General features: G+C 42.5%; 1 protein-coding gene across 14 annotated transcripts in view; it reads right to left on the minus strand.

Moving 5' to 3' along the window:
• LDB3 (LIM domain binding 3) overlaps positions 1–26,837 on the minus strand; it is a 155,967-nt gene that overhangs the window by 61,191 nt on the left and 67,939 nt on the right. For 8 of the 14 annotated variants that reach the window (XM_053388273.1, XM_053388274.1, XM_053388276.1 and 5 more), the window contains 2 exons: positions 19,668–19,743; positions 12,897–13,303 (listed from right to left, as the gene is read on the minus strand). In XM_053388273.1, the coding sequence (XP_053244248.1) occupies positions 12,897–13,303; positions 19,668–19,743 (483 nt within the window). Of the gene's footprint in view, positions 1–4,697; positions 4,713–5,582; positions 5,787–7,726; positions 7,750–12,896; positions 13,304–19,667; positions 19,744–26,837 lie in introns of all 14 variants that reach the window. The other 6 variants (XM_053388282.1, XM_053388281.1, XM_053388277.1 and 3 more) reach the window with 2 other exon arrangements.

A 26,837-nucleotide genomic window follows, 5' to 3' on the forward strand; every position in this document is an offset into this window, starting at 1 on the left:
GAATGGAGCCAGACTAAGTCCCATTGAAATCAGTGGTACTGAGATTAGTCATGATAAACTTTTTCATATTGGCTACAATGGGAGCTAAGCGTAACCAACAGTTGTCTGTATCCAACCCATAATCATCCATATCTCTATATCTCTATATCTCTATATATTTCTATATATCTATATCTATATCTATACAACTTTGCCCATCTTCTAGTTAAGAATGATCAGTACGTGGACCAGTTCCAAACTATCGAATAAATCTACCAACAGGCTAAAATATTTCAACTCATTTATCCAAATGGCCTGCAATTGTCTAAAATATTTCAATAATCAGTTCAGATAAACTCTTTACAAAGAACTACAGGGAGCAGTTTTTCTTCTTCTTACACCAGAGTAACAGATCTATTACATTCTCTAGGTTCCACTTCCCTCTATTATCATTTTGCTGTAGAACTGTTATTATATCCCAGGCTTCCTCAACCTCAGCCCTCCAGATGTTTTTGGCCTACAACTCCCATGATCCCTAGCTAGCAGGACAGGGATGATGGGAATTGTAGTCTCAAAACATCTGGAGGGCTGAGGTTGAGGAAGCTTGTTATATCCTATATGTAGGCATATTGAAACCATACATTGCTTGGCCTTTATCCCACTATCTTATCCATATCTGTGTTAACAGGTTGTTTTTTTAAAAAAAATAAGCCTATAAGATAGATAAACAAATAAATAAATGCTCAAACTTTTATGCTGGTATATCTGCCTTCAATAACACCATAGCACCATGTTTTGAATATTGTTGAAAGATGGCAACTGGTGAGTGCCATTTGAGGAATATTTGCTCATATTATTAGGATATCATTGCTGATTAGAGGCAGCTCACTAAACAAAATTATGTGCATACATAATCATGGAATTAAATTCACTCCCCTTATCACTAGTAGCATTGTACTGAGCATGTAATGGGTCATCAATGAACTTTTTTCTTCTTCTTTCAGGTAGATAGCTTCAATTAACAGAGATGGACACACTTCAATTTATATCATAAAAAATAGTCATACATTAAAAACCCCCGCAGGCAGCACAATGAAAAATATCACCAATGCAGACCTCTTGGAATGGGAATCCATTTGATCCCAGTCTCCTGCTTATAATCTGTGGAGTAGACCAGGTGCTAAAGCCTTGCTGAATCTAACCAAAGTTCATCAGGCCTAGCATTTTGATTCCCAACAACAGCCAGGCAGATGCCCCTAGAAGCTCACAAGCAGATCATGAATGCAGTTGTTTTCCCCATGGCATTTGTTCCCAGTTATCTAACAATTACACAGCACACCGGCTCTGAACACTGAAGACTTGATTTAGCTTGCATGGCCAATAGACCTCTGCTCCGTTAATTTATCTAATCCCCTTTTCAAAGCTGCCAAACTCCAACAGCCATCACCTTGTGATAGTGAATATTCTTCTTATGTGTTTTATGAAGAAATACTTTCCTTTGTTGCTACTGACCCCAATGTTCAAAGACAGAACAAAACCCAAGAAAGATTTTCAGAATTTGGCACCTCGGGTTAATTGTGTCATTGAGCTTTTATGATTTGTATTAAACTGGACAGCTAATAACTGAAATCACGACACACCACAATGACCGAAATCCAAGGAACTGTAATATGTATCTTGTTATCAGGTTCATTCAAAGTATATCTGAAAACTGTTTAGGATTTTTGCAGTATAATCCAATGCATGCCTACTCAGAAGTAAGCCCTGTTATTGAGTTCACCATGAATTACTCTCAAGTATGTGTGTACAGGAGTGTAGCCTAAAATGTTATTCACTTCCTTGGCATTTCTAGTCTACTTCACTTATTCAGTGGTCATTTATTTATGTACAGTTCTGCAGTGACGATCTCTTTAAACAGGGGCAGAAACAGAATGATAAAAGTGTATGGAAAGAAAATTCATTGGAATATGCATGAAAAAAGAAAAGGCAAAACTATCTTGTCTTGGTGTATTATGAATTAAACAGAAGGTTAGGAGAAGAAAACTCCAAACTTATCATCGTGAACAATATAAATACAACCACCTTCCTCATCCCCACCAAAGTTATAAGTAACTCCTGTATACAGGCAGGACTTCCTGGAACCTCATGTAGACCACTTTTGAGTTTTGATGGAAGATAGGATTAAGATGCATTTAAAAAATCTGTGCCAAGGATTAAATCCAAGAGACACCCGCAAAGAACTGGCTCACTCCATTTTAAAAAAATGTAGCTGATATGAACCAGAAAAATGCTATGTGTATTAGAATCCAAGTGAATTTGAGAATAGTCAGCATAATCTCACATCTGACATGCACAGAGCTTTGCCCAAGCAAGCCTGCAAGCCTGTCTGTGGACTTAGAAGGGGGAAACTGAAATGCATTCACATATAAAGCACAGTATAACATCTACTGGGAGAAACTAATGTTCTGCAGGTGAAAAATTAGGAAGCTTATAAAGTGAAAAGGAGCAACAACAAGAGCTGTGCAGCACTGAACGAAGCACATTCAGAGGGCTCTTAGTTTAAAAACAAAAACAAAAAACCAAAACCCCAAAACACATATAAACATTGTGAACAGAGCCCAGTTCTAGTATGGAACTGTATACTAAAAGTATATAAGGAAAAAAATTAATTGTGAAACATTATGTATATTACATATTAAAAATGTGTCCCCCAATTTTATGAATTTACGCATGCTGCCTTGAGAGGGCTTTTTGCCCAGAAAGGCAGTGTAAAAATATTTCGGATAAAAATAATAAAATAAAAAATATGAAAACCCTGTGTCCAAAACATAGGACACAATATGTGTCTATGGAGTGTGTGCTTTTAAAGAGTGACTTGGTGTTTGAGGTAACAGGGAAAATATTATAATGGGCATATACATTCTGACGAAGAAATAAAGTCAATTATTTCCCTTTTTGACACCTTTCAGAGTCTTATATTTGCTCTTAATGCAGATTTCACTGGAGCAAAATCCATTCCCCAAACTCAGAATCTGTCTTTCTGCATTTTCAGTCTGTGTGATTACGGTACTTTTTTGCTTATATTCTGGGTGGTTGGGGAGTCAGTAACTTTATAGTTCTTAATTTATGTATTAGGGTCTTTCCCACAGAAAACCAGTACACATGTGTTGTAGAATCCACATGTGGAACAGTTTCCTAAGGACTGTACCACTTCAGACTGAAATTAGCATGGTAAAGGTAAGGCTAGCTCAAATCTCTGTCTTTTTTTTGGGTTTTTAACCAGCAGAACATTGTAACATGTAATTCCCATGTGCAGTCTAAAGTGGTATCACTCAGAAAGACCTGCACGACATACTTCTGTAGCATGTGTAAATCACTCTAAAGCCGAAATCCTTACAATTCATAGGTAAACCCCTTTAATGAGATTTAACCACAATGCAGAAGTGTGTCTTCTATTTTCATATGTTTGGTGCTATTATACCGTGATCTGTCTGGAATTTTCTGGAGGACATGGTGGCTGTATTTAGTGTTTTGGTGTTACAATAATGAGCCTAGCCTGTGCCTGGGCTCACACGCTTCCCCTCCTCCAGCACAGCCATTCAGTGATCAGAAACTTCCGCTTCCATTTTAGATTAACCAAAATTTAGTGTGTTGTCTAAACCCTAAACTGTGGTTAATCTTAACTATGGTTAAAGAAACAAGTCAGCTTCACAAACTATAATTTGAAGTTGACTTCTTTCCTTTACCTATGGTTAGGTCCAGTGGGTTTGGATGGCATGGCAAGCTGCAGTTAGTAAAAAAATGGAAGCCAAAGATTTTGAATCCCTCCTCATAACCATGCAAAAGGAGGTGCGAGGAGCCTTTAAACCCAAGGAGAGGATAAGCTCATTGTTGCAACCCTAAACAATGGCTCCTTCTTGAGCAACATTCTACTGTAAGAAAAGATATGCTGAATTGACTGTTTAATTTTGTGTGCTCAGCTGTTCGGAAGATCCCACTGAACTGCCATCAGCAAAATACTGGCGCAGTTCAGACCCTACCTGATTTCTCACAGGAGACACCAGACTCCCATATCTCCATGAACATTGCAAGAGGGTAGCCTAGGGGGCCAGAGCTCCCAGCATTTTATGCTGGGCCCTAGATCCCCTGTCTCCTTCTTCCCTTTTTAAAAGAACACACTTTATAAACTCTGCTAACAGGGCAGCTGGGTAAGACTCCAGCCACGCACCACTTTAATATGCCCAGGGGCTCCTATACATATAAACCAGCGTATGCAGATTTCATGCAAATTTGTTTGAAGTCCTAGCAAGACCCCTGCTCCCCTTCCCCATGCAGATTGTGTCCCATATGATGTGAGTGCTAAATGAGAGCACCTAACTGATGCTGTTCACATAAGGTGTTCCCCAACAAAAGAGTAGAGGTGATTCAAATCAGGCATCAACATGACTGGGAGTTCATGTGGTGCACCCCCTACCACTGAAAGGAAGTTGTGGACTTGGTAAATATCTGAACTAGGCCAGTAAAATTCTCCGCCATGAAAGTATTTTTAACATTCCTGAGTCTGCCTTATATGTCTTAATTTAGCACCGATACATACTAAATGTTTTTAAAATCTATAAAATTGGAAAGAAGTGGGCCATACATAAGAGGAAGATTAATTTCTACTCTGCACTTCTTTGGTTCTATAGAGTTGGAAATATAAATCTACCGGTACTTACGCCAGTGGAGATTCACTGTGAGGCATAGGATCAAAACCCAACAAAGAGTATTGAGTGTTTGGGGTCCATCATAATGGAGAGTTGGGATGTACACAACAGAGCAACATTAGTATGAGAAATTAACGAAAACCCACAAGGAATGTATAAAGGGGGGAAAGAAAGAGAAGAAACCATTATCAATACAAGGAGTGCAAAGGAGTAAATTAATACATCAGCAGTTGGAAGAAGCTTGCTAAAGTTGTTAAACCTAGGGTAGCAACGTTGCTGTTCTGTAACTTTGAATGCATTCAAAATTTTGCAATCTGCACACAAAGCAATATATATATATATATGCATCATAAGAAGGCCATACACATATAACTTCCATCAGGATACTGGAGTTGCACAACTGAGAGTTAACTCCTAATCGACACAGCAAGGGGAGGTGGATGGAGGAAGCTGAATTCTTCCCCACACCCTTGCTTCCCCACCCTAGGCAGTTTTAAAAAACCACTGTTGTTCCACTTTTTAAAGGAAGTTTTCTTCTAGTCTCAGAACACCACCACACTGCTTTAAAGGGATTTTGCACACAGCTCTGCCCTCGTAATTGGTTGGGTTTTAGGTGTATCTGATAAAATATTAGATTTCTTTCTCTTTCAAAATGAAAAAGCAAAAAAGGTAAACCCTATAGCCTTGGGGAAAGGGGGGGTATGCAAATATGATGGACAAATAAAACAGAAATTCTAGATTTATCATGTCAAACCAACCCTTCCTCCCAGTTTCCCAGATCCTGTTGTCTCCAGCACTTTATTCCACATCACGGCACTTAGCAGATTGCTCAAAATGAAAGAGAGGGCTGTGTAGCATGCAGGGAGGAACCGGGGCACACAAAGGAAGTTCTCTTACCCAGCAAGTTCACCACCTTGCGCCTGGGCCTGGCCTGCAATGGCATCCATGATAGCATCTTGAGAATACATGCTTATTGGGGTGTTATACTGGGCGTGAATGATGGTGGCCTTGCCACCAGGCCCTTTCACCTCAATGGGTTTGTGCGTAGACAGAGCAGAATCCTTCAGGACGTTGGGGTTGAAGCGCTCCACGTACTCTGTGCTGGGATGGGGGAAGAGTGAGGTTACAGAAAGTGAGGGAAGAAAGAAGAAAAGGGGCAAGGAAGCGATGGTGGAAAGGGAGGGAAGGAGGTGCATGCACAGAGGAGCATTCAAGGACATCGTGCACAAGTAGAGAAAGCTTTTGATCGAACAGAACGGACTTGAAATACCACGGCAAAAAAGGGCAGAACTTGCAGCCATTCCAGAGAATGGATGACCTGTCGATAGCTTCTGCTTTTGTGGAAGAAATGCTACAATATCCCACCATTAAAAGCACAATGTTTTAATTCTGGGAAAGTGTCTTTCTTCCCTCAAATAGGGCACCCACTGGCACTGTGACAGCTGTTGGGAAAAGCCTCTGTAATACAAGTGTAGGGAATCTTTGGCCACGCAGATGTGGCTGAGCTGCAACTCCCATGATCCCTGCCCATTGGCCATGCTTGCTGGGGCTGTCCCTTGTACAGTGGCCATATAAAAGTCAGTGGTTTATAAACACATCTCTGTCTCTCACACCTTCACTCTAGCAAGCCAGGGGGATTATCACAGGCCAAGGACACATTTCAGCCTGACAAAAGCACTCAAGGCGACTGGAATGTGTCCTTGAAATGGACACATCCTATGACGTAGCCTGGGGGAGAGGCCCAAAGGTCAGGCAGAGAAGCAGAGAGAGCCGTCCTTGGGCTTGAGGTTACTCACTCCTGCTCTAGGGGCATCGGATATCAGATTCTCTTTCTGATGCATATGACCATATGCAATTTTTTCAAGAATTTTCTAGAAAACCCACACCACTGCTTCTGGGGCATGAATGTAAAAAAAATTCCCAGACAGAAAATCTCCCAATTTGTTATTGTTCCTGAAGCCCAGTCTTATTAAAGTTGATTTAGAAATAGAATCAACGTGGGTTGGGTCCCTGGTAAACGTATATAGGATTACGGCCTTAGCAGGCTATTGATGCAACTCTTGCTAGGTCATGGTATCAGAAGCTCCCCCCCTTCTTTATTTCTCAAATGATATTTTATAAGATACCTTTGTTGAAAGTCTGCCATACAGAAATAGTTAATACAAAACCAGTTGTACGTAGCTGCTGGATTGCAAGAGGGACAAGACTGTCTTTTTAAAAGCTCTGAAGCAGAACAATACTCGACTGATGTAGATGTTCCTGTCGCGGCAGCAGTTTGACAGGAGAAACGGCGCCTGACCTGTGGGATGTTTATCTCCCTCACAGCTATCGAAGGGGTGGGAGCCTTTGGAGAATGTATTTTGATGAACTAGGGAGGGACAGTTATAAAACAGATACCAGGATTCAAATGACGCAGTACATGCACAGACACTTCGAGGGAACAGAAACCTGCCACGACATGAACACATTAACTAACATGCATCACAAACTAAAATGTACATTTATAGCAACATTTGACTTCAAATGGTTTGAACCTCTTAGCAAGGTATTTCACGGCAAGAAGCCTCCACACACTGGTTCCAACAGCCACCACAGGCAACTGTAGCTAGTAAGCCTTCCAGCCTAGCCATGCCATGCTCCCGGAAAAGGAAAAGCCACTGCCATCCACTCACTCCTACTCTATACTAGTTATCAGACTTTGTGGCCAGTACATGAAGATCCTCTGGGAGCCACAACAGGAACAGAGAGGTCTTGCGGCAAACCTTTTGAGTGGATGCAAAATAATTAAATGAAGCCATTCCAGACCAAGTAATGCATTTGCAGTGGCACCATAATACTATGTAAGGAGGAGGAATATTCCTAGAATGGAACTACCAGTAGAACACACTAGTGCCATTTTATGCCTGCCACACCACTGAGCTCTTGTAATGTGCATTCCACTTGCAAGCACACGCACACAGCAGGAACAAACAGGTTCATGCTACCCCAGGAAGTGGGGACATAGTCAAACATGTAACACCGGCACACTGTTTAATACTAACTTGGCGGCAGTGTTCGCTATGACCTGGGAGGGAAGAGAAAGACAAAAGGAGGGGAAATCAAACCAACAGATTTAAAATAAAATAAAAAGAGCATGAGGCTAGTAAGTATTAACCAGGCTTTATAAGGCTTTTGCAAATTCCTCTACGAATAGGAACAGAAAGCAGCTGTTATGTCCCAAACCTCCCAATGTGATTAACAGAGGGAAAATGTAAGGATTACAGTTTATCCACCAGGATTTATGGAGGTACTGTGACATTTTGCCTGAACATGAACACCAAGTTTTTATTACCGTAACATATCTTGGCATACTGCTTGGCATGCAAGGGCAAGAAAGCAAACTTTTGAAAGTCGCTTTGGAAAGTGACTATTAGATAACAACAGCAACCCATGGGAACACAGTAGAGACTACACAGATGCATCAAAGAGATAATGCCTCACCTCCACAGTGCTAAGCACTCTGGGATCAAGCACCATTCTTTCTCAACCTTTTCTACTGCTAGTGTATTGACATCTTGCTTGACCAAGAACATCCAAAGCAAATATCAAGAAGATGCACATGTCATAAACCCTCATTCCTAGGGTTCTGTCACACCACCACTGTGCTCTGAAGCAAGAGGCCAATTCAGTTCTCAGTGACTCCCACTGAGCTCTGCAGGTTAAAGTAAATGGGTTTTGGTCTGGAACACAGTTGAGAGGGGACCAAACCTGTCCACAGGGATTCCAGAATGCACCTTGTTTTCTTTCTCCTATATAAATGAATGACTTCTATTGACCTCATAGGACCTATGGGAAAAATTATAGCAGTTACACTTGCAAACTCCACTGTGGTCGGAAGACACTAGGCACTCCTGGTAACTAGGGAATCAAGAGAAAGTGTTGGATCCAAGAGATTCTCCTAGCTGTGTGTATATATATATGCTCCTTCAGGGTCAGTGCAACTCCATCTGTATCAAACTCTCCCAAATTGCAAGAATTCCTAACCAACATAACCAATGTCTTGTCTGCATTAAGCTTTAGCTTGTTTAGCCACTCATTTCTGAACACTGACCTACCACTTTTATTGCCACACTGGTATTAGATTATGGCAAGGGTTGTGCGTCACCCACACATTGACGACCCCTCTGCTCAAATCTCCAGATGACATCCCAGTAGTTTCATATAGGGGTTGAAAGTATGGAAAATCAGATGGAACTCTGGGACACTCCACAGGTCAAAGACTATGAGATGAAACAGCAGTCTCCCAGCATCACTTTCAGGGAGAGCCTCTCCATGAATGAATGGAACCACTGAAGAACAGTGTTCCACAAACCTATCCCCACCAAACAGCTTAGAAGGCTGATTGTATCAAACACTGCTGGGAAGTCCAGGAGATGCAACAGGACAGCACTCCCTCTGAGCATCTCATAGTGTAGGTCCACTAGGGTGACCAAGTCAGCTTCAGTTGCAAAACCAGGCTGGAAGCCAGATTACAATGGTTCCAAAGAATCCAATGAATACCTACAGTTGGAAGCTTGGTGACCAACTCAAGAGAGTCTGGTGACTGATAGGATCAGTATGTCACCTGCTATCCACTGATGTAGGCCAACATTGGGTTAGCTCCAGGAATGAATGTTGTCTTATTAATGTTTTCTGCAGCTCAGTTCTTAGGACTATTTCACACATTACATAGCAGCAAATGGCTCTTTCCACTGCATTTATGCTCAGTAGGGAGCTGCAGCTAATTCCAGCTCTTTGACAAATGCACTTATGAGACACAGGTGTTTTTGCAACAATGTTTTTGTTCCACTTACTCCTGCCACATTTTCAACTGCACACTTAAAGAAAATGCAGGTGCACAGATAATAATGATGTCACCTCAAGTGCAATTTGGGAGGAGAAGCACTTGTGGACTGGCACCGTCCTTCAGCCAGGCCCTTGAGTCGATCTGAAACTTATCCTGCAAGGAACAACCTAGAACCTTGACCATCTCATCAATTTTCAAGGATCAAGCACTCTGCCAGATATACCCCACAGTTCCCTGTTAGACCTTGCGTGAATATGAATTGTGAGCTGCTTTGGGAGCTAATCTTGGCAGGGTGTAATGGAAGGCTGTTCCTGCTGTCCTGAGAGGTGAACCAGGCTAGAGCACTGTTCCTAGATTTATTTTTGTTACTCCCCCCCCCTTTAAAAGGCCCAGATCTGGTTGAGGAAGAAACTCAGGTTTATGTTTTTAATTTATCAGAGAAGGGAGTCTTCTTAGCAAGCCGTTCAAGTTGCCGCTAGCAAGACTCAATCCACGATTCTTCTGTTAGCTGACAAAGTTAATGAGGGAAGGGATTTTCCTGTGGATCCAGGGAATCAGGTTGCTGTGATTGTCTTGCACACTTCTCTTTAATGGACAACAGGGGTCTGGTGGCAGACACGGAGATTTCTTAAAAGAAAGGCGAAGTTGCATAGTATGAATACATAGATGTACTGTTTACTTCACTGCTTGCTGTCCAAGTTTTAATGGGGGAGGGAGAAAAGGAAGGGGGAAAACACTGGTTGCCAATACAGGTTTTCACATCAGGATAATTAAAAGTTTCCCACTCCATCTTGTTTCCTGCCCTTCAGTTTCTCTCACTCAAGAATATTCTCCCACTGGCTTAGTAAACTGTGCTTTAATCCAAATATATCTGCCTGTTACAGAAACTCACTGAGATATATTAGGAACAAGTTGTAGTCAGTAAGCAGATCAGTGATTCTATATCCATTTTAGGAATGTGCAGGACAGCTGGGCATCTGCTTACTGAGAAACACGGTGTAATAGTATCATTTTCTGAAGTGGATGCTGTTGGCTATACTAATCCTCTAAGCTATGCCCATGCACGTAAAACAACATTTTAAAGTACGGCATAAGCCTTTAGTGATATACCCCTTGAATAAGAGGGGAACTAACTCTTCCACAGTATCTGATTGGACTTTCAAAACACATCAAAGGCAGAACGCAAACTCTTCACATACCAGCAGTCATGAAAATGGACAACTGACAGACCACATCTAACATAGCCTAATGAAATTGGTCATGAACCCTGCGAAGCAAAGATGGCAGCCCAGACCTTGAGAGGGCTCCTGTATCTTTAACAGATGAAGAAGAGAGAAGCTTGTCAGGAACCACCACACCTGGTGGAATGTTCCATTCTATGCAACTCTTAAAGGTGTATGAACTTGAGGTCTTGCACTGGTTCCCAAACTTGTGTTTGAAAATGAGACCTCCATGCAGGTCCATTTTCTACCCCTGCCCCTCCAGCCAGTTTGGTGCGCTCATTCCATTTCATTTGTATATTGTCAGCTTTTGCGACATCCAAATATTTTCCACTGAGATTTGCCATGTGACAAGAGGGCTTGAAACACTCTCTTTGTTGGCCCCACCTCCCCTGTTGGGTTTCCCAGTGGACTGGGAAAGGGAGAGGGGAAGTAATGGACATCAGTATAGCAATAGACTGTCTGTGAATTCATTTGCAGTAGTTTAAAATAATAGAATGCAAGACAACTTTTGCTTATGCAAAAGATGAGCACTGCCAGGTCCAAAACAGGACAAGAGCGATTTTGTAGAGCTCGTATTGCCACAGAATCTAATATACTGATCACTGACCACTAAACAAGATTTTCTCATCACATCCCCATTGATCTCATCCAAGGAGGCCTACAGATGGAATGACCATTGAATGCTACACTTTCACAGCTGCACAGACCTGGCACAGAAACACTTGTGTTGAATGGCAGAGTCAATCTGTGACATGGGTGGAATTTTATAACTATGGAAACAGTGCTCCCTCCTAAAGGCAAGCCTCTATTATGGGATGAATTAAAGGAGGACACATGAAATTTGATAATGACGTGGGAGTTGTCTGGGAGCATATTCATGCCAGACATGGACTATCACTGTCAACAGGCATCAGGGATGTGAATGTGCTCATGAAGAGCTAGGCGTCATGTTCGTACTCATGGAGATCGTTAAAGAGGAAGTGCAATATGGGTCGATCTCTTTCTTTTATTTGTCTCTCTACACACATACTAGCTTAGGGCTCATCCACCCTGATTTTTCTCTGTGCTTTCTTGGCACACACCCACTCTTTTCTGGTCTCTGCCTGAGCGCTTGCTCTCTCCAACTGCAAAAACCTGCTCTTTAATGCTTTTGGAAATCCACAGTAAGGTTGATGGTGAATCCTTTCACACTAAGGAAATAAAACCAGTTTAGGTCAAAGCTTTTTGTTTAACTAAATCAGCAAGAAAATGGACCAGTTTCTGATGCGACATCAATTTCATACCAGAGCAGTTCTAAAGAGGTCACTGTGATTCGATTGCTAATTGTGTGTCACCTAGGATTAAAAGTGCCGTTGAATGGAAATCCAGATATAAAGAGGATTATCTTAGATATTTATGGCCATTAAAGTATTAACAAACTGATGCTCTGTCCAGATGGAAACAATTGATTACTCTTCATTTCACCCCCTCTAAAATGCTGGTGCTTCTTGAATAATTTCTACTGAGTTTCCCTATCATTTCCCCACAGACTCCTCACTCTCTTCTGATTTGAAAGCACATCTGAGTGAGCAAAAGCCTAAGAGTTTTGAGACACAAGATTTGGGGAAAAAATCAGAGGATCCTACTAATTATTCCTCAAACTCCATTTAATGCCATTGGAAGTTGTTCACTGTGATGGACAAGGGGGAGAGTGAATTTAAATTCTCTGTACTTTGTAGATGCTCTATAGATCCTATAGTACCTACCGTAGTCATTTTATGTTGTATGACACTAGCACAAGCCAAACAACATCGTAATTCAAAAGCCCAATGGTTATTTAAAGAACAGTGACTTCAAGGATCTATTTTTCAGGAAATCATTTAGAAAAGTTGGCTAGTATTCAGTAGTAGTCATGTCACTCATTACCAGATGTTTAGGACAAAAAAGGAATCTCTGTAACCATCATACCCTGCTTGTGAGCTTCTCAAAGGCACCTGGCTGGCTACTATTGGTTTAGGTGGACTATGAAAGGCGAGCTATTATGTACTAGATTTAATGATGGATTCAAGACAAATGCACACTCCCTACCCAGAATGCTTCCAATGAGCTGTGTATAGAAATTGGCCCATTCACCAAACTATCTAGAATGCATGATCAGAAAACAAGTTTATTACATTTACATACCATCTAAGAAGTCCACCTTCTGAAGCCCTTCGTGTGAGACTTAACTTATGCATCTCAGCCATTTCCCTTAGAGTTTCTGCTGAGTAAAGGCCAATGGGGTTGTTATATTGCCTTGCCGGGCTTAGCTGGTGTTTAGGGCTATTGCCATCTGTGGTCGCTGAGCTTGTTTTGGCACCTAGGTCACTTTTTGCTGGTGAAAGGTCAGATGCCACAGACTGAGAAGACACTGAAGATCTAATGTTGACAGTCTTTAAGAAGGAGGAACTATGTGACAGGCTCATCTCTTGTTTGCTGAGGTAGCCTGAATATGCTCCATTGCTTGCTAAAATGCTACTCATGGACCCAGCCGATGTGCTACTTAGAGGATTGACGCTTGCTCGGTTGCCATTGACTTCCAGAACAGTATCCTGTAGAAGCAAACATGCAGGCGAAAGAAAGAAAGAAAGAAAGAAAGAAAGAAGAAAGAAAGAAAGAAAAGCAATCATAGAACACATGCAAAAAGAAAAAGTCTACAGCTCTGGAATTCTACACATATCTGCAAGGTTGCCAACCTCTGACTTTAAAAAAATAATATTCTCCTTCTGGAAACCAACAGGTCAGGGACAGAATCTTACATATCCGAAGTGAAGCCAGGTGGTTTTAGGATAGATTCTGGTGAAATTTGGAGATTTCTGGTTTTTCAGATGCCAATAGCAATTGCTTGACAGAAACACATAGTATTATGCATCAAGTAAGAGCTGTCTGGTTGGCAACCCTACATATCAGACATTTGCAACAGAATAGATGTATGCAACCTTCATAGCCTTGCATTAGTCAAGCGAAAATATTAACCACATCTCTTCCCAAAGCAGCCTGTTTCTCAATTCAAGATGCATGTCAATAAAGCTTCTCATCTGGACAACTGCTGATATTAGTTACCATACATGGTTCAACTGCCCATTTGTTCTTACAGAAAGGATATGCGGTTCTTAGATAAATTTGGCTTTTTGGATGGCATCTAACTACACCTACAACATATGCACATACCTATATCAATGTTGTTATGTAGATATGGGAGGGCTAATATTTCGACAATCACGCCACATATGATTAGTCTCAAAATTAAGGGCCACTGCCAGCAGAGGCAGAAATTCATGCTAATAAAGGTCGTGCAATGTGGTTAGCAAAATAGGCTGTAAAGAAGATTCTATTAATAGACAACCTCTCTGTACACTTTGCATTTGGAAAAGTGGAACATAGCCATGTACAGCCAAAGAATCTCCACTTCAGATATCCTTTCCATTATTGATTTCCTGCTAATTTGGTCAAAATGCAGAATAAAGAGAAAAGACTGAGATGTTTGAAAAAGCCAACATAAAGCCAACATTCTCCTGGCAGGACCAAAACTTGAATTCAAAGGAGAAAGTGTATTGATAGACAGGGATCAAACAAGTGGCTCCTAGAATCCAAAGCAACTATTCTGCAGCACATCACTCCAATTTCACCACTGATTACCTTTGATCTGGGAACATTCGATGACAACACACAATACTGTAGCACAATGACTTTTTCAACAGTACGCAAGTGCTCACTGTTTTCACAAAGCACAGGTGTATAGAAATTGCTCTCCCTTCCATTCTGTTTTTGCGGTCTCTGCCAATTTTCTGAGAGCTCTTCCCTGTCGCTTCCGCCATTCCTCTCCCCCACAAGCAATTTGGGAATGATGCTATGTAAGATGTTCCAAACGGACTTCATGGGTGTGCGTGAAATGGTGATTGCCAGCAATAGTTTTGTTTCGGTTTTGTTTTTTTTGCTACTGGTGCTGGTAATTGTCCCCTTTGGTCCACATTTAAAGGCTTAAAGGCTTTTCCACCTACAATGCTTATTACCCAGGAACACAGAGCATCTCTGAGTACTAGAGCATCTCTGAGTACTAGTAACCATAATCTGTTGGTTTGTATGTGTTGCACAAAATCACAAGGAGTGTGCGTTATAAACTAAATTTTTTTTGCGTCCAGTCTTTAAAAATAAGCATTTAACTCTAGATTTGGAAAGGGCTACAAACGATAGATATATATGTATATATGTAAATGGCTGTTACAAACAACAAAACTGATTTCTAGTGATTTTGGATGAAAAATATCTACCCTAACCAAGAAACAAATGTGTCTTCTTAAGAGACTCTTTTTTCCTTCATGGCTTGTCTTACAAGCTCCATGTCTTCCTTTAACAACTGCTACAACATCAGTTTGCTTTGCCTTTCAGGATTTACACAGAAAATGCTTTTTATGGCATGAAGGACTGCCATATCTCTGTCAACAATGTCCTCACCAACTTTTTTATTGGACGAATTTTGTGCATATGCAGTTAGGTGGGGACTAAAACCATATCGCAAGTTAATGAATGCTTTTAACTTCCCCATTTCCACTTATGCCTCTTCTGCCTTTTCTGCTACAGACTCAGGTGGAGATGGAGGCAACTGGACTGCCATTGCGTCCAGTCTTTGCTAATTATTTCATTTCGGTTAATACAAACTAGAGATGCATGACTAGGCAAGAAGGAAAATTCTGATCCTAAACCTTCTCTGCCTTGTGGGATATCTTCAGGAAGAGGAGAAAAGGCTAAGGAATAAACCCTACACAGGGAGTGGAGTCCCTAAGACAGTTGGATGGCATCTTGTACGCCTCCTTGCAGCAACTCCTGCAGCCTAGCTGGTGCCAAAGGTATTGCTCTGCTTTCCTTTGGACCACCTCAGCAAGGAGGAGAGGTGGGGTTCTGTCACCCGGCTAGCCCAGGACCTCCATATACACTGCCCAGGCTTGCAGCCCAGGGAGGTCACTTTGGTACTGCTAACACAGCAGTTTGACTTCACCCCGGAGGTGCACCCAATGTCTCTTGAGACAGACAGATGCCGCCAACAACATGTTTATACCTGGTGAATCCTGTCTACTCTGTCTGGCAGCAGGTCTCTATACCCTGCCACCTGCTCCACCTGTCACCTGCTCTTTTTAAATGGAGATGCCAAGAATTGAACCTGAGGCTTTGGCATGTGAAACATGGGCTCTCCCACTGAGCTTTGTTCCCTCTGTGTAGCTTTCTCTTCTCCGTCTCTCTGACTGTCCCAGTGTGGCCTTAGGGGTTACGAAAATGAGCATTATTTTTTCCACGGCAAACCTACTGTAACTTTTCTTGTGGCCAGAAGAGGAGGCTGTTATCCTGAGCATCATCCCTGGAGACATATTACTGTCATCTTGCTAGAATACCTTATTTCATGGCAGAGATGGAGTTGATCTTTCATTCTGTGGCTTCTAGCAAACATTGTGATGAATGGAGAATTCAGGAAGCAGGAGTCTAATCTTTCCCAGTGATGCCACGTAGGACATAACTGGCAACACACACACACACACACACACACACACACACACACACACACACACTGCATCCCCTGACTGCACTCTTTTTACTTTTTTTAACAGAGTGAAAGTGCACTCCCCCCCCCCACTTAAATATATAATCTTGGGGAGGGAGACGGAAAAAGAAATCTATGATGAAATGGCTTATACCTAGCAATGTTTTATGCACAGATACCTGAGTCAGCTACATTTCATACATTTAGCTCCTTACTCTAATGATCTATTCCCATGAGCAGTGTAACATTGGAGGAGTGAATTGGCAAAAGCCCATAGATCAGCTTCCTTAAGCTGTGTGGTACATTGTGACCGGGAACCCCTTTCCAGGAGAATGAATCTGCGATCCTTGCACTGATGTTATGCTGCTCTTGTAGGCAGGCCACTTGCACAAGCCCTTAAATGTCCAGACTCAGCCATATCAGGTGCAGTATGAACTGGCTCTCAACCTGAATCAGAAATGCAACCCTCCACCCGTGCCCTCCTTAGGGACATGATTTGGAAGTTTAGGGACAGTCACTTATGCTTCCTCTCTTGGCACTTGCTTCGAAATCTGAAGCAGCATGGTAGCAATATCAACCCTAACATCCAGAGGCTCTTGGTTGCAACTCAGCAAAGCTCTTATCCACACCTGTTCCACGAAGCCCTTTATTTAGAGATGTGAGGAGTCACACGTGAGGTACTTGATCAGTAAGAGTTTGCTGAGCAGGCTTTCTGAAGGGATTTGTGCTACTCCTGTGACAGGCTTGTTGCCCTCCCATGGTTCCCATAGAGATGCAGAACTGATGGTAATGGTATGAACAGCATCATGTGGGATGTGAAACACAACAGCAGTCAAGTAAAACATTCCTAGAGTGAACATGTTTACACACGGGGAGGAATGTTTGTCCAGCCAGCAGGTAAACTTCCTGTTTCCTTCTGGGCTGGGACAGACTTCCTCTGCATGTGACTAGAGGTGGGAGTGGCCTCACCTGTGCCGGTAACGACAAAAGCACAGGGCAGGATAGCCATCTCTCTCTCTCTATGACTACTTTTGTAGAAGAAGCAACATCTGCTTAGCCAAAGATGCTCTCTTGGCTTCCAGCCAAGAGAGGACAAAGGGACTGTCTCCTTATGAGATAGTATCCAGGTGTACGTTACTTTTCTAAGCTAAGTCTGCCTTCTGAGATCCGATTGTGAACAGAATGTGAGTAAACTCTTTTTTATACTTTTATAGAAGACTGTGTCGTGTCTTATCTTTTATGGGGGAATAAGGGGAAAATACCGGAACAGTTATTATAGGGGCTTTAGCGAGCCTGAGCAAATGCATCCGCTGTGAGTTTAAAAAAGGGAATGTTACTCTGCTAAAATTGTGAACTTGTTTACACAAGTTGGAAAGGCTATAATTAAACAATAAATTCTCTCTTGCATCCCTGAACATTCCCACACATCACACTTAGGGCTCATACAGACTTGTGCTGGATTCATAGAATTGTAGAGCTGGAAGGGACCCCAAGGGTCATCCAGTCCAACCCCCTGCAATGCAGGAATCATAGAATTATTGAATTGTAGCATTAGAAAGAGCCTTGAGGATCATCTGGTCCTATTCCCTGCAATGCAGGAATATGCAGCTGCCCCTTATGGGGACCGAACCTGCAACCTTGGCATTATCAGCACCACACTCTAATCAACTGAGCTATCCAGAAGACAGGTTTCCCGCTTGTCCTGTGCTTTCAAGGCATGAGTCTGAATGGTTTTGTGCTTGCACCACCACTTCCCCCAGGGAAACCAGTTCTTTAGTGATAAATCGGAGCAAATGTCGATCCGGAGAAATCCTGATTGACATTTGCTCCAATTCATCAGTATAGATCGGATTTCCATGGGGGAAAGGGTGTGGCAAGGGCAAGCCTGGATAAGCCCTAAGTTAGTGGGGCTGAGCTGCTGCTGAAGTTCAGGTGTCCCTGAATTCACCTGTGCTGTAATCCAGGTAGCATTGTAGCATCCTCCCAATTTGTGAGGTCCCTCAAGGCCTTGCTACCTGCACCTCTGCTACTTCCCTCTCATCTGGAATGTTATGAGGCCTTCCAAGGGCAGAGTCAAAGCCCCCTGCCCCCCCTCACCCCCCTCATTGGATGTAGCTCTGCATCCTACAAGCACCACCTGAGCCACCTGAGTAAAGGACTTAGATATTACAGCTTGTAGCATGGGAACCAGCCACAAGCAAGCAGAGCCAGCTCTGCAAAGGTTAACCTAAAGCAGCTCTCCACAGGATGGGCCCAGCAAGCAATCGGCACTGGTCCAATCTTAAATAGTGAAGCATGGGGGAAACCTGCCATTTTTGGCCAGAGAACTGCAAACTGACCTACTTTTCCTGCTATGGACTACAAATGAACATTCTAAAAGGTGTCCAGGAGAGAGAAACATTTAAGACTTCACACAGACCTTTGACCTTACTTGATCCTGGGATGCCAATGATAACGTCAAAAATTTCTAGAGCGAGGGCTCAAACACTCTTTGCAAATCAAACAGCAGTGCCGCAGCATTCTGTTGCAACTGGTAACCGGAATAATGAGCTCAAATGTAACATTTATTTATCTGAAACTTTTTTTTATCCCATCTTTCACTGGCAAGGTCCCTGAGGCAGCATGATAAAGGCTGCTATCTAGAATACAATCAGATGTCAAATCTTCAGAGGTCACTGGTCCTATGGGCAATTGCTCAACCAATGTACCTAAGCTGGAGCTGATAGATCTATTCTGGTAATAGCTGCCACTTTAGGCCAAGGTGTCCATAGTCTTCTTTCTCAATGTTAGGACTGCAAGCTTGCTTAGTTTCTTCAGGAGGGTAATCAAGTAAGGTTGCACACCTGCACCCAGGTAGGCTATTTGAACCCTAACTGCATAGAGAGAGTCCTATGTGCTGTGCATACAATTGAACTTGAACAGGTTCTATGAAGACAGTCATGAATTGGCATAGGTTTTGGGGATGGAAGATGGGGAGTAAACACACACACATAACTCAGTGTGGAAAAGAAGCTATCTCACTGGCTTTGACTGATTCTGAGGTATCTCAGTATGTGTTTGCTCATTCTTTACAGTTCATCTTGTAAAATAGCTCCCCTCCCGCAACTGGTCTGTTTGATCTGCCTCCATGGTCTTCACTGTCACTTGAGCTCTAATCTCCACCATGCTTATGAAGTGCATACACAACATCACAGTTTTCATTCCAAATTGCTTATTATGGAATAACTGCTACCACCTCATTCTCTATCACAGATGGGGTGTGAGTGAATCAGTGTGTGGCAGGGGAAATGGCCTTGTATCAGGTTGCTGCCAAAGAGAAGCAGAAAGGTACACATCTGAAATATCTGGTGTGATGAGCCGCAGGAGTTTTCCAGAGCACCTACCTTTTGATGAGGGATCACAGGCATTGGAGAGTCAATTCTTGGGGTGGCTGTAGGAACTGGAGCAGGACGTTTTGATCTGGAATTAATGCAAAAGAAAAGGTAATTGAGTAGCTGGAATTTCTCCCCATAACTTAAAGATAGCACTGAAAAATACTTCAGAGAATATAATGGTGGTCTCCCCCCCCATCCCTGTCCCCCAGATCAGCCTCCCTCCTTCTGGTTTGGTAACAGTAGCATCCACTTCTTCTTTTGGGTCTCTCTCTCTATATAAAAGCTTGTTGCTGACTTTCCATTACACAGAAAGAAACTAACCAGGGTGGGGCTATACAGACGTTGGGCCACAGGTAAAGAAGCAGCCTTGGTCCTCTGTGGCAGGAGTCACTGGGAACAAGCTCAGCCCTCAATTAAGACTCAGCCAGATTTCTTTTGTGCTGTTTTTCTAGGCACAGGGCCAGGTTTTAAAATTCTGTATCTGAGCAGGGGGTTTTTTGGGTCCAGGTGCTTTCCCCAAGAAAACCAACATTTTACCACTGAATCAGAGCAAACTGCAGCCAGGTTTTTCACGGATTGCCATTTGCTCCAATTTAGCAGTAAAGCACAGGTTTTTCTGAGGAAAGCACCAGGACAGAAAACACAACATATTGGGACACAGAGCTTTAAAGTGTGGACTTGTACCTGGAAAGTGCAGTACAAAAGTATGTCTGGATGAGCCCTCAGTGATATCCAGTGCTATTTTTCTAGAAAAAGACATGCCAGAACTCACCATGAACATCTCCCTTGTTCTCTTAGAATGGCAATGGCGCCCACCTGAGAGGTGCTGGAACTAAGTTTCGGTAAGTTCCAGCTGGAAAAAAAGCCCTGGTGATATCCCCACTGAAGCATTTGGTTGTCAAAATCTGCCCTCCATTCCAGGCACTGGGTGGCTTTTGTCTTCCTGGTCCTAAAGTAGGTTACAAGGCCTCTTCATGTGCACAGAACCCAGAAATATGCTATGACATACCACGAACACACCTCCTCTGTCATAACAACAGGTATTTGTTGCTCTCACACATAGCACAGTACCTCGAATTGGGGACATGGTCCTTAATTTTTTTATACTCCTGGCTAGGGGTGGGCAGTATATCAACATACACTATGTAGAAGAATGAAAGGTTACTACCCCCTTTCTCTTCCCCCTCCCCTGCTCTCTCTCCCCACCTCTTTCCCCCCAACCTTATACAGCATACAACACAAAAATCTCACATCGAATATAACCGACCCAGAGAAATAACTTTATGATCTGAAAACAGAGACGAAGTTTGTACTATTGTGACCCAAGAAATCCTTAATAAAAACAATACTAAATAAATAAATCACCTGAAACAGACCTGAAGCTCAGATTGCGATAACCGTTTCTCCGGAGGGAGCTTTAAAACGGAGCATTCATGTCCAGCAAGGGGCCATCACTGGGAAGGGCATGCCGGACAAATTGCTGGGAATAGCTGTGAGGGGCTATCCCTACTGTTGCCCGCTCACTTCCTCACTGGGAAGGACCTGCCAGAGAGCGTGGTTGCGATGGCTCTTCCTGCCCACCCCCTCCCTCCCTCCACATCCCAGGACCTTGACATCATGATGTATTGCCATATTGCGATGGTTAGCTTGTGATATATCATGATGTTGAGAACCAGATATTGCCCAGCCCTACTCCTGGCCGTGAATTGTTGGAGGAATTTCTACAGAAGCACAACCGTTCCTGTCCTTGGCCCCCCAAGGGACTTCGCTGCCATTGTTATTCTTGTGGAAGCTCTCTTCTAACATTAGCTTTTAAAGGCATTTCAAGGCACCATGCTAGACACAAAGGCTTTACGGATAATTCTTGTCTTGAGCATCTTCCGCGGTGGCATTTACAACTGAGCATGAAAGCTCACTGCATTAGGCATACAAAGAACTGAAGGGGAGGGCAGCAGAGGTGAAATCCCTCGAGGAAGAATGAAAACATGATTTATGCAGGGGCCATGGTCTCTCAAGGGCTTGTCCCTTCGTTCAGGGACACAGGTTTCCTGGAGCTCATTCTTTCACTGTCAGGGTCAAAACTGAACAAATAAATTCAAGGTTCTTTCCCCCTAAAGGAACTGCTATTGAAAGAGGAAAAATATGTAAGGCTGTGAACTGTTTATTGCACAAGCACTAGGGAAAGTTTTCATTAAAGAAGTGCAAGGTTTCAAGCGATGACTCATTCCCTCCTTCCTCAACCCTCTTTTTGGTCTTCTTAATGAGCATTCTAATGTAATTTCAGAAGTTTCTTGTACAGTGGAAGGAGAAATTTGCACCTCTCTCCATGTAATTTCCAAAGCTGTCATGCATCCAGCCCTCGTGTGATCTCCCCAGGTCACTCCAAACTTTGCCTGCTCCACACCCTCCTGGAATATTTTCACCTTGCTGGAATGGGTCATTTAATTATAATGATACCTCTTGCCTACCTGGGCTGAAGATGTATATGTGTACAAAATGTACTGATTCTGTGTGGTTTAAATGTGGCTTATTATACAAAGGTGAGAGTCATATTCATTGCTCCACCCACTTTCCCCTATGGTGTTCCCCACCAGTGGAATGTGGCCTGGAAAGGCTGTCCAGGAGAGTATTTGACCCTTGATCTGAAAAAATGTTTCTAATCCCTGCACTACAACGAAGTCACTTTCTTCAATCTAGTTAACATACGGGCTGAATATTGCACTTGGTTAGTGACATGTGTGGGTCCTGGGCTACTGGGAAAATAAAGGTGGGGTGTGCATTGCTTCAAACTCTTGAAGAAAGGTACAAGAGCATCAAGGCATACTTCCAGCTTCCCTTTGGTGTGTCACGACAAACGATTTCACAGACAAAACTGAAAAGGTTGCGTCTGTCATCTTGCATTTGTAGCTCCTTGGTGATCCTGGAGCAGGAATGCCATTTTATTCTTCAAGTTACTGATTTGCATCATGTCATATTGCAACACGACACATAGCCTCCCTACGTTCTCTGTAGCTATACTATTCAAACTATTGGTTTTGCTTATATTTATTCTTGCATGAGAATCTAAGAATACAGCTGCCAAGTCCTCAGTGGCAACCATTATGGTGGGCAGCTGGAAATCCCTGAATCTTTTTCTACATCTAGAATAATGCCGTTTTAAAAAAGTTGCTAGCAACCCACAGAGATAAAGAGTGAGAGAAACAAACCTCACTGGGTGTTAGAAAAAATAACTGCCTGCCAAACCACATTTGTGGGCCTCCTCACTGCTCAAATCAAAACGAATACCAGCAATCTGGCGCAACATACGTTTAACATCTACTAATATCACCCTGTTTCTCTGTCGTTTCACCTACATTTCTCATGGTTTCTGATCTGCTGGTAGCTGGTTTCAACCAGGCGCATTAGCAAGACAGGTTCTAGATTTTAGCACTATAGACAGCTCCTAGCAAGCAACTTGCTCCAGGGAAAATTGAAAGTGAACTGAGGCCTTAGGAGCCTCTGCCTCCAATGTACACTTTCACTTGATTGAAGAATGGAGATTGTTAACAGGTCAACACTCGTCTCTTCTCCCCAACGCCTAGTTTCCCAAGCACTGGGGTTTCTTTTAATGTACAGAGGAACGTTCCACAATGCAACCCCAAGCCCCACCTGAGGTCTGAATAGGTATATCCTAGATGCAGGCCTACAACCTCAACGAGAACTAGGCCTTGGCCTGCATAAGAAAGTACCAACTACATGGTGCTCACAAGCTCTGATCCATGCTTCACTCCTTCCTTGATCACTAACCCACAAGCACTCCCCTGGTTCCTCATTCTGAGAGTCCAACTATCTGCTCCTCTTGCTCCTCTTTCCTCCTCTACTTGGCCTGCCTCTCTGGAATTTACCTCAGCTTTCCAGCCAATGATTTCCTCTTACCATTCGGTCAGATCGCTTAGTGCAAGGGTGGGGTGGTGCCTGCAGCCCTTCAGACGCCATTGTACTTCATTATCATTAGCCTCAGCCAGCATGGGCAAGCGTCAAGGATGATAGGAATTGTAGTTCGGCAAGATCTGGCAGGCCACAGGTTCTTATTTCTTTAGAGGCCATGACTCTACTGATAGCAGGTGGGGTGGGGGTAGTGAATGGAGATTTCCAGAATCACACTCAGTCCATTTATTCAAGGCAGGGAACAATAACCTAAAATCGTACAGCCCCATTTACAGAGACTAAGCCAGACTTTTCTCAGCTTTTAGGTCTGGAACTGCATTAAAAGCAATGGTCAGGTTACTTACAGCAGTACCAAACACGCCTGTAGTTTCAAAGCAGCCCACTTTCGAAAAATCCTGTTCCTTTCATTTCAAATTCTGATCCCAAATTATATTTTTCAGGTTATTAATGCAGCTCTAATATGCAGAAAACAGAAAGGAAAATAATCACATGCAGAAAACAGAAAGGAAAATAATCCGATAGCCATGTGAGAGCTGCACTTCATCTGATTCAAAGGATTTTTGAATTTTCTTTCCATAAAGAGCCACTCATCAGAATGAGAGTTTCATCTTTTCCCCTTCCTATTCATTTTCTCTGTGCATTGAAAGACAGAATAACCAACATTTGTGCTTCTGGATGAATGAAGCAAATGTTGACAGTTCCAGAGAATTACTTAACTATTTTATAGTGCTGTCATACAACCACACTTTGGTTTCTTTAAGTATTAATGTGAAACCAAAGCCACAATTGCAGTGGCATCTTCCAACAGCTGGAAGCTATCTATCCTGCTAGCCAAATAGCATTCAACACCCTGTAATGCAATCTGGTTGCCAGATCAATTACACCTGAAAACAAAACAAAACAAAACAAAAGCATCAGCCACTGAATCAAATATCAGTAGATGCAAAAGAGAACAGATCAAGTATACTCACCCAAAGCACACTCACTACCTATCTACTTAAGCGTACAAATCTCACCTCTGAAGAGGATGAAAACAGTCAGTAAGACCACTTGCATCGAGAAGGTTGCAACAGAAGACAAGGGAATCAATTCAGTATTTTTAAAAGTGGTTGCCGAACAAGATCTCCCAAACAAATATACCAGAAAAATAAGCAACCTACTTGGAAAATACCACGTAGGCACAAAGAGGTGAAATAGCAATGCAAACCACAGCATTTATAGCTGCATCACTGTGAGTCCTTATATTTCACTTTAAATGTCTCAATCCTGGCCCCTCCTGGCCCAATATAGGTCATTTTAGCCTATGCCTTCATAATTTGCTGCTTATTTTGTCAATTCTCTAAGCTAATCAGCACTAACCATAAGCAGAAGGTATTCTTGTGGCAGATCTAACCTGTAATAACTCTTTATCATGGCTTTATTCAGTCCGTGTCAAGCCATCAAGTGAGACAGAAGCACCATTAATGCCTGCTGACCTTTACACGGCGAGCACAAAGTAATGTTGCAGAAGGAGATTATCTTCAACAACCCACCCAGGAGATATATACCCCAGACAAATGTGAAGGTTTGTTTTCACATTACCTTCTCCATTGGTATTTTGGGAGTGGGGTTCTGGGTGAGCAATGTACATTCCGCAAGAATCTCTAACCGCGAGGTAGGTTCTTCTGAGTAATAAATACTTCTGTGCCCTTTAAAGACATGGCATTGATTGATGGTCTACTGGGTCTCCGGTGAAGCTAAGAGGGTTTATGTGATGCATTTAAAACTGAGCTCTCCTCCACATGCAACGCAACAACTGACAGTCTCAACTTATGCATGTCTACTCAGAAGTAAATTTTATTGACTCCGAAGGGGCTTGCTCAAAGACAAGCACATGCAGGCTTGCCATAGGAATTACAATGCACTCTTAATCTAAGGCAAATAAACACACATCCCTCTCAGCATTTTTACTATATATATCTCCATGGGAAAAACAGCTAGTTAAAAATGGTAAAATAAAAATAAAAATACGGACATCGCCTAGCCAATGTTAAGCATCTTTAAAACCCATTGATTTCAAGAGGAGATATTGATGTACATGTTTTAACTTTCCATTTGAAATCAATGAGTCTTAATAGAGGATAACTTTGTCTCTGTTGTTCCCACAGGATAGCCTATAATATTACCGACAGGCTGCCCCACAATTACAGATTCAGTTTTATGCCAGCAGTTGTCTGGCTGATTAGTATTTGACTACGGGTCTGTCTACAGTTCCCTTGCTTCACATTTTGCTATGGCTTTGGCTCACATAATTTAAATTCAAGTCATTTTCTTTGGTTATCTGCTCATCCAGGAAATTGGTGCACATTTTCTTTTGCATGAAGTGTTCGGGTTATGCTAATAAAACGAGGTCAGCTCTCTGAATATTTGGTTTCATTTATAGCAAAGTCCTGAAGATAGGTTGCATGCAAAAACATTAAGACACCAGGTCATCCCTGGGCACAAGTAGGTAGGACTTACTATTCTGCCCCTGTTCTGACAATATTTTTTTAAGGCTCTCAGGTGACATGTGCAATAGAAATACTTTCCCCACCAAATCCTGGGTTAAAGTCTAGAAAAATAAAGTTCTGGGTTCTATTTATTTCTTGGATGCTGATAGTTCTGTAGCAACGATGGGCACCTACAGGCTAGCTTCTCACCAACACACCAATTCACAGTGAATTTTTTTCTTAAACCCCCCCCCCCCTTTCATAAGGCTATGGATGAACACATATATTATAAAGCACACCCTACCTTTCTGAGCTGTGAGAAGATCCAAAGCTACCTCTGCCTGGGTCTGGCTTCCTTTTAGAGGACAGATCACTGGAGACTTAGATGTTTTCATGATACTTTACATACATTCACACACAAATAGAGTACAGGTGGAGACAAAGAGCACAAGCGCTCCTGGTGGGCAGCAGGCCTCATTCTCTGTTCCAAACTGCTTCTATTGCTACCGCTCTTTCACACATACAAATCTGTCCCTCTTGAGCTTCACGGGGAGTCACCTTCCCCAAACTGATGGCAATCTCCATTCAGAACATCCCAGAAAAAAACAGCTAATCTTTGCTATCCATTAGGAGACATTTCCCTGGTCACTGTGAGACATTAGTTATTAAACTGCTTAATGCTAGGCTCATGCCTGCACTTTTAGCACCATGGATAAACATACAGTGGTACCTCGGGTTACATACGCTTCAGCTTACAGACTCCGCTAACCCAGAAATAATACCT

This window comes from Podarcis raffonei, chromosome 5 (genome assembly GCF_027172205.1).
Source record: "Podarcis raffonei isolate rPodRaf1 chromosome 5, rPodRaf1.pri, whole genome shotgun sequence".
Lineage (NCBI taxonomy): Eukaryota > Metazoa > Chordata > Lepidosauria > Squamata > Lacertidae > Podarcis > Podarcis raffonei.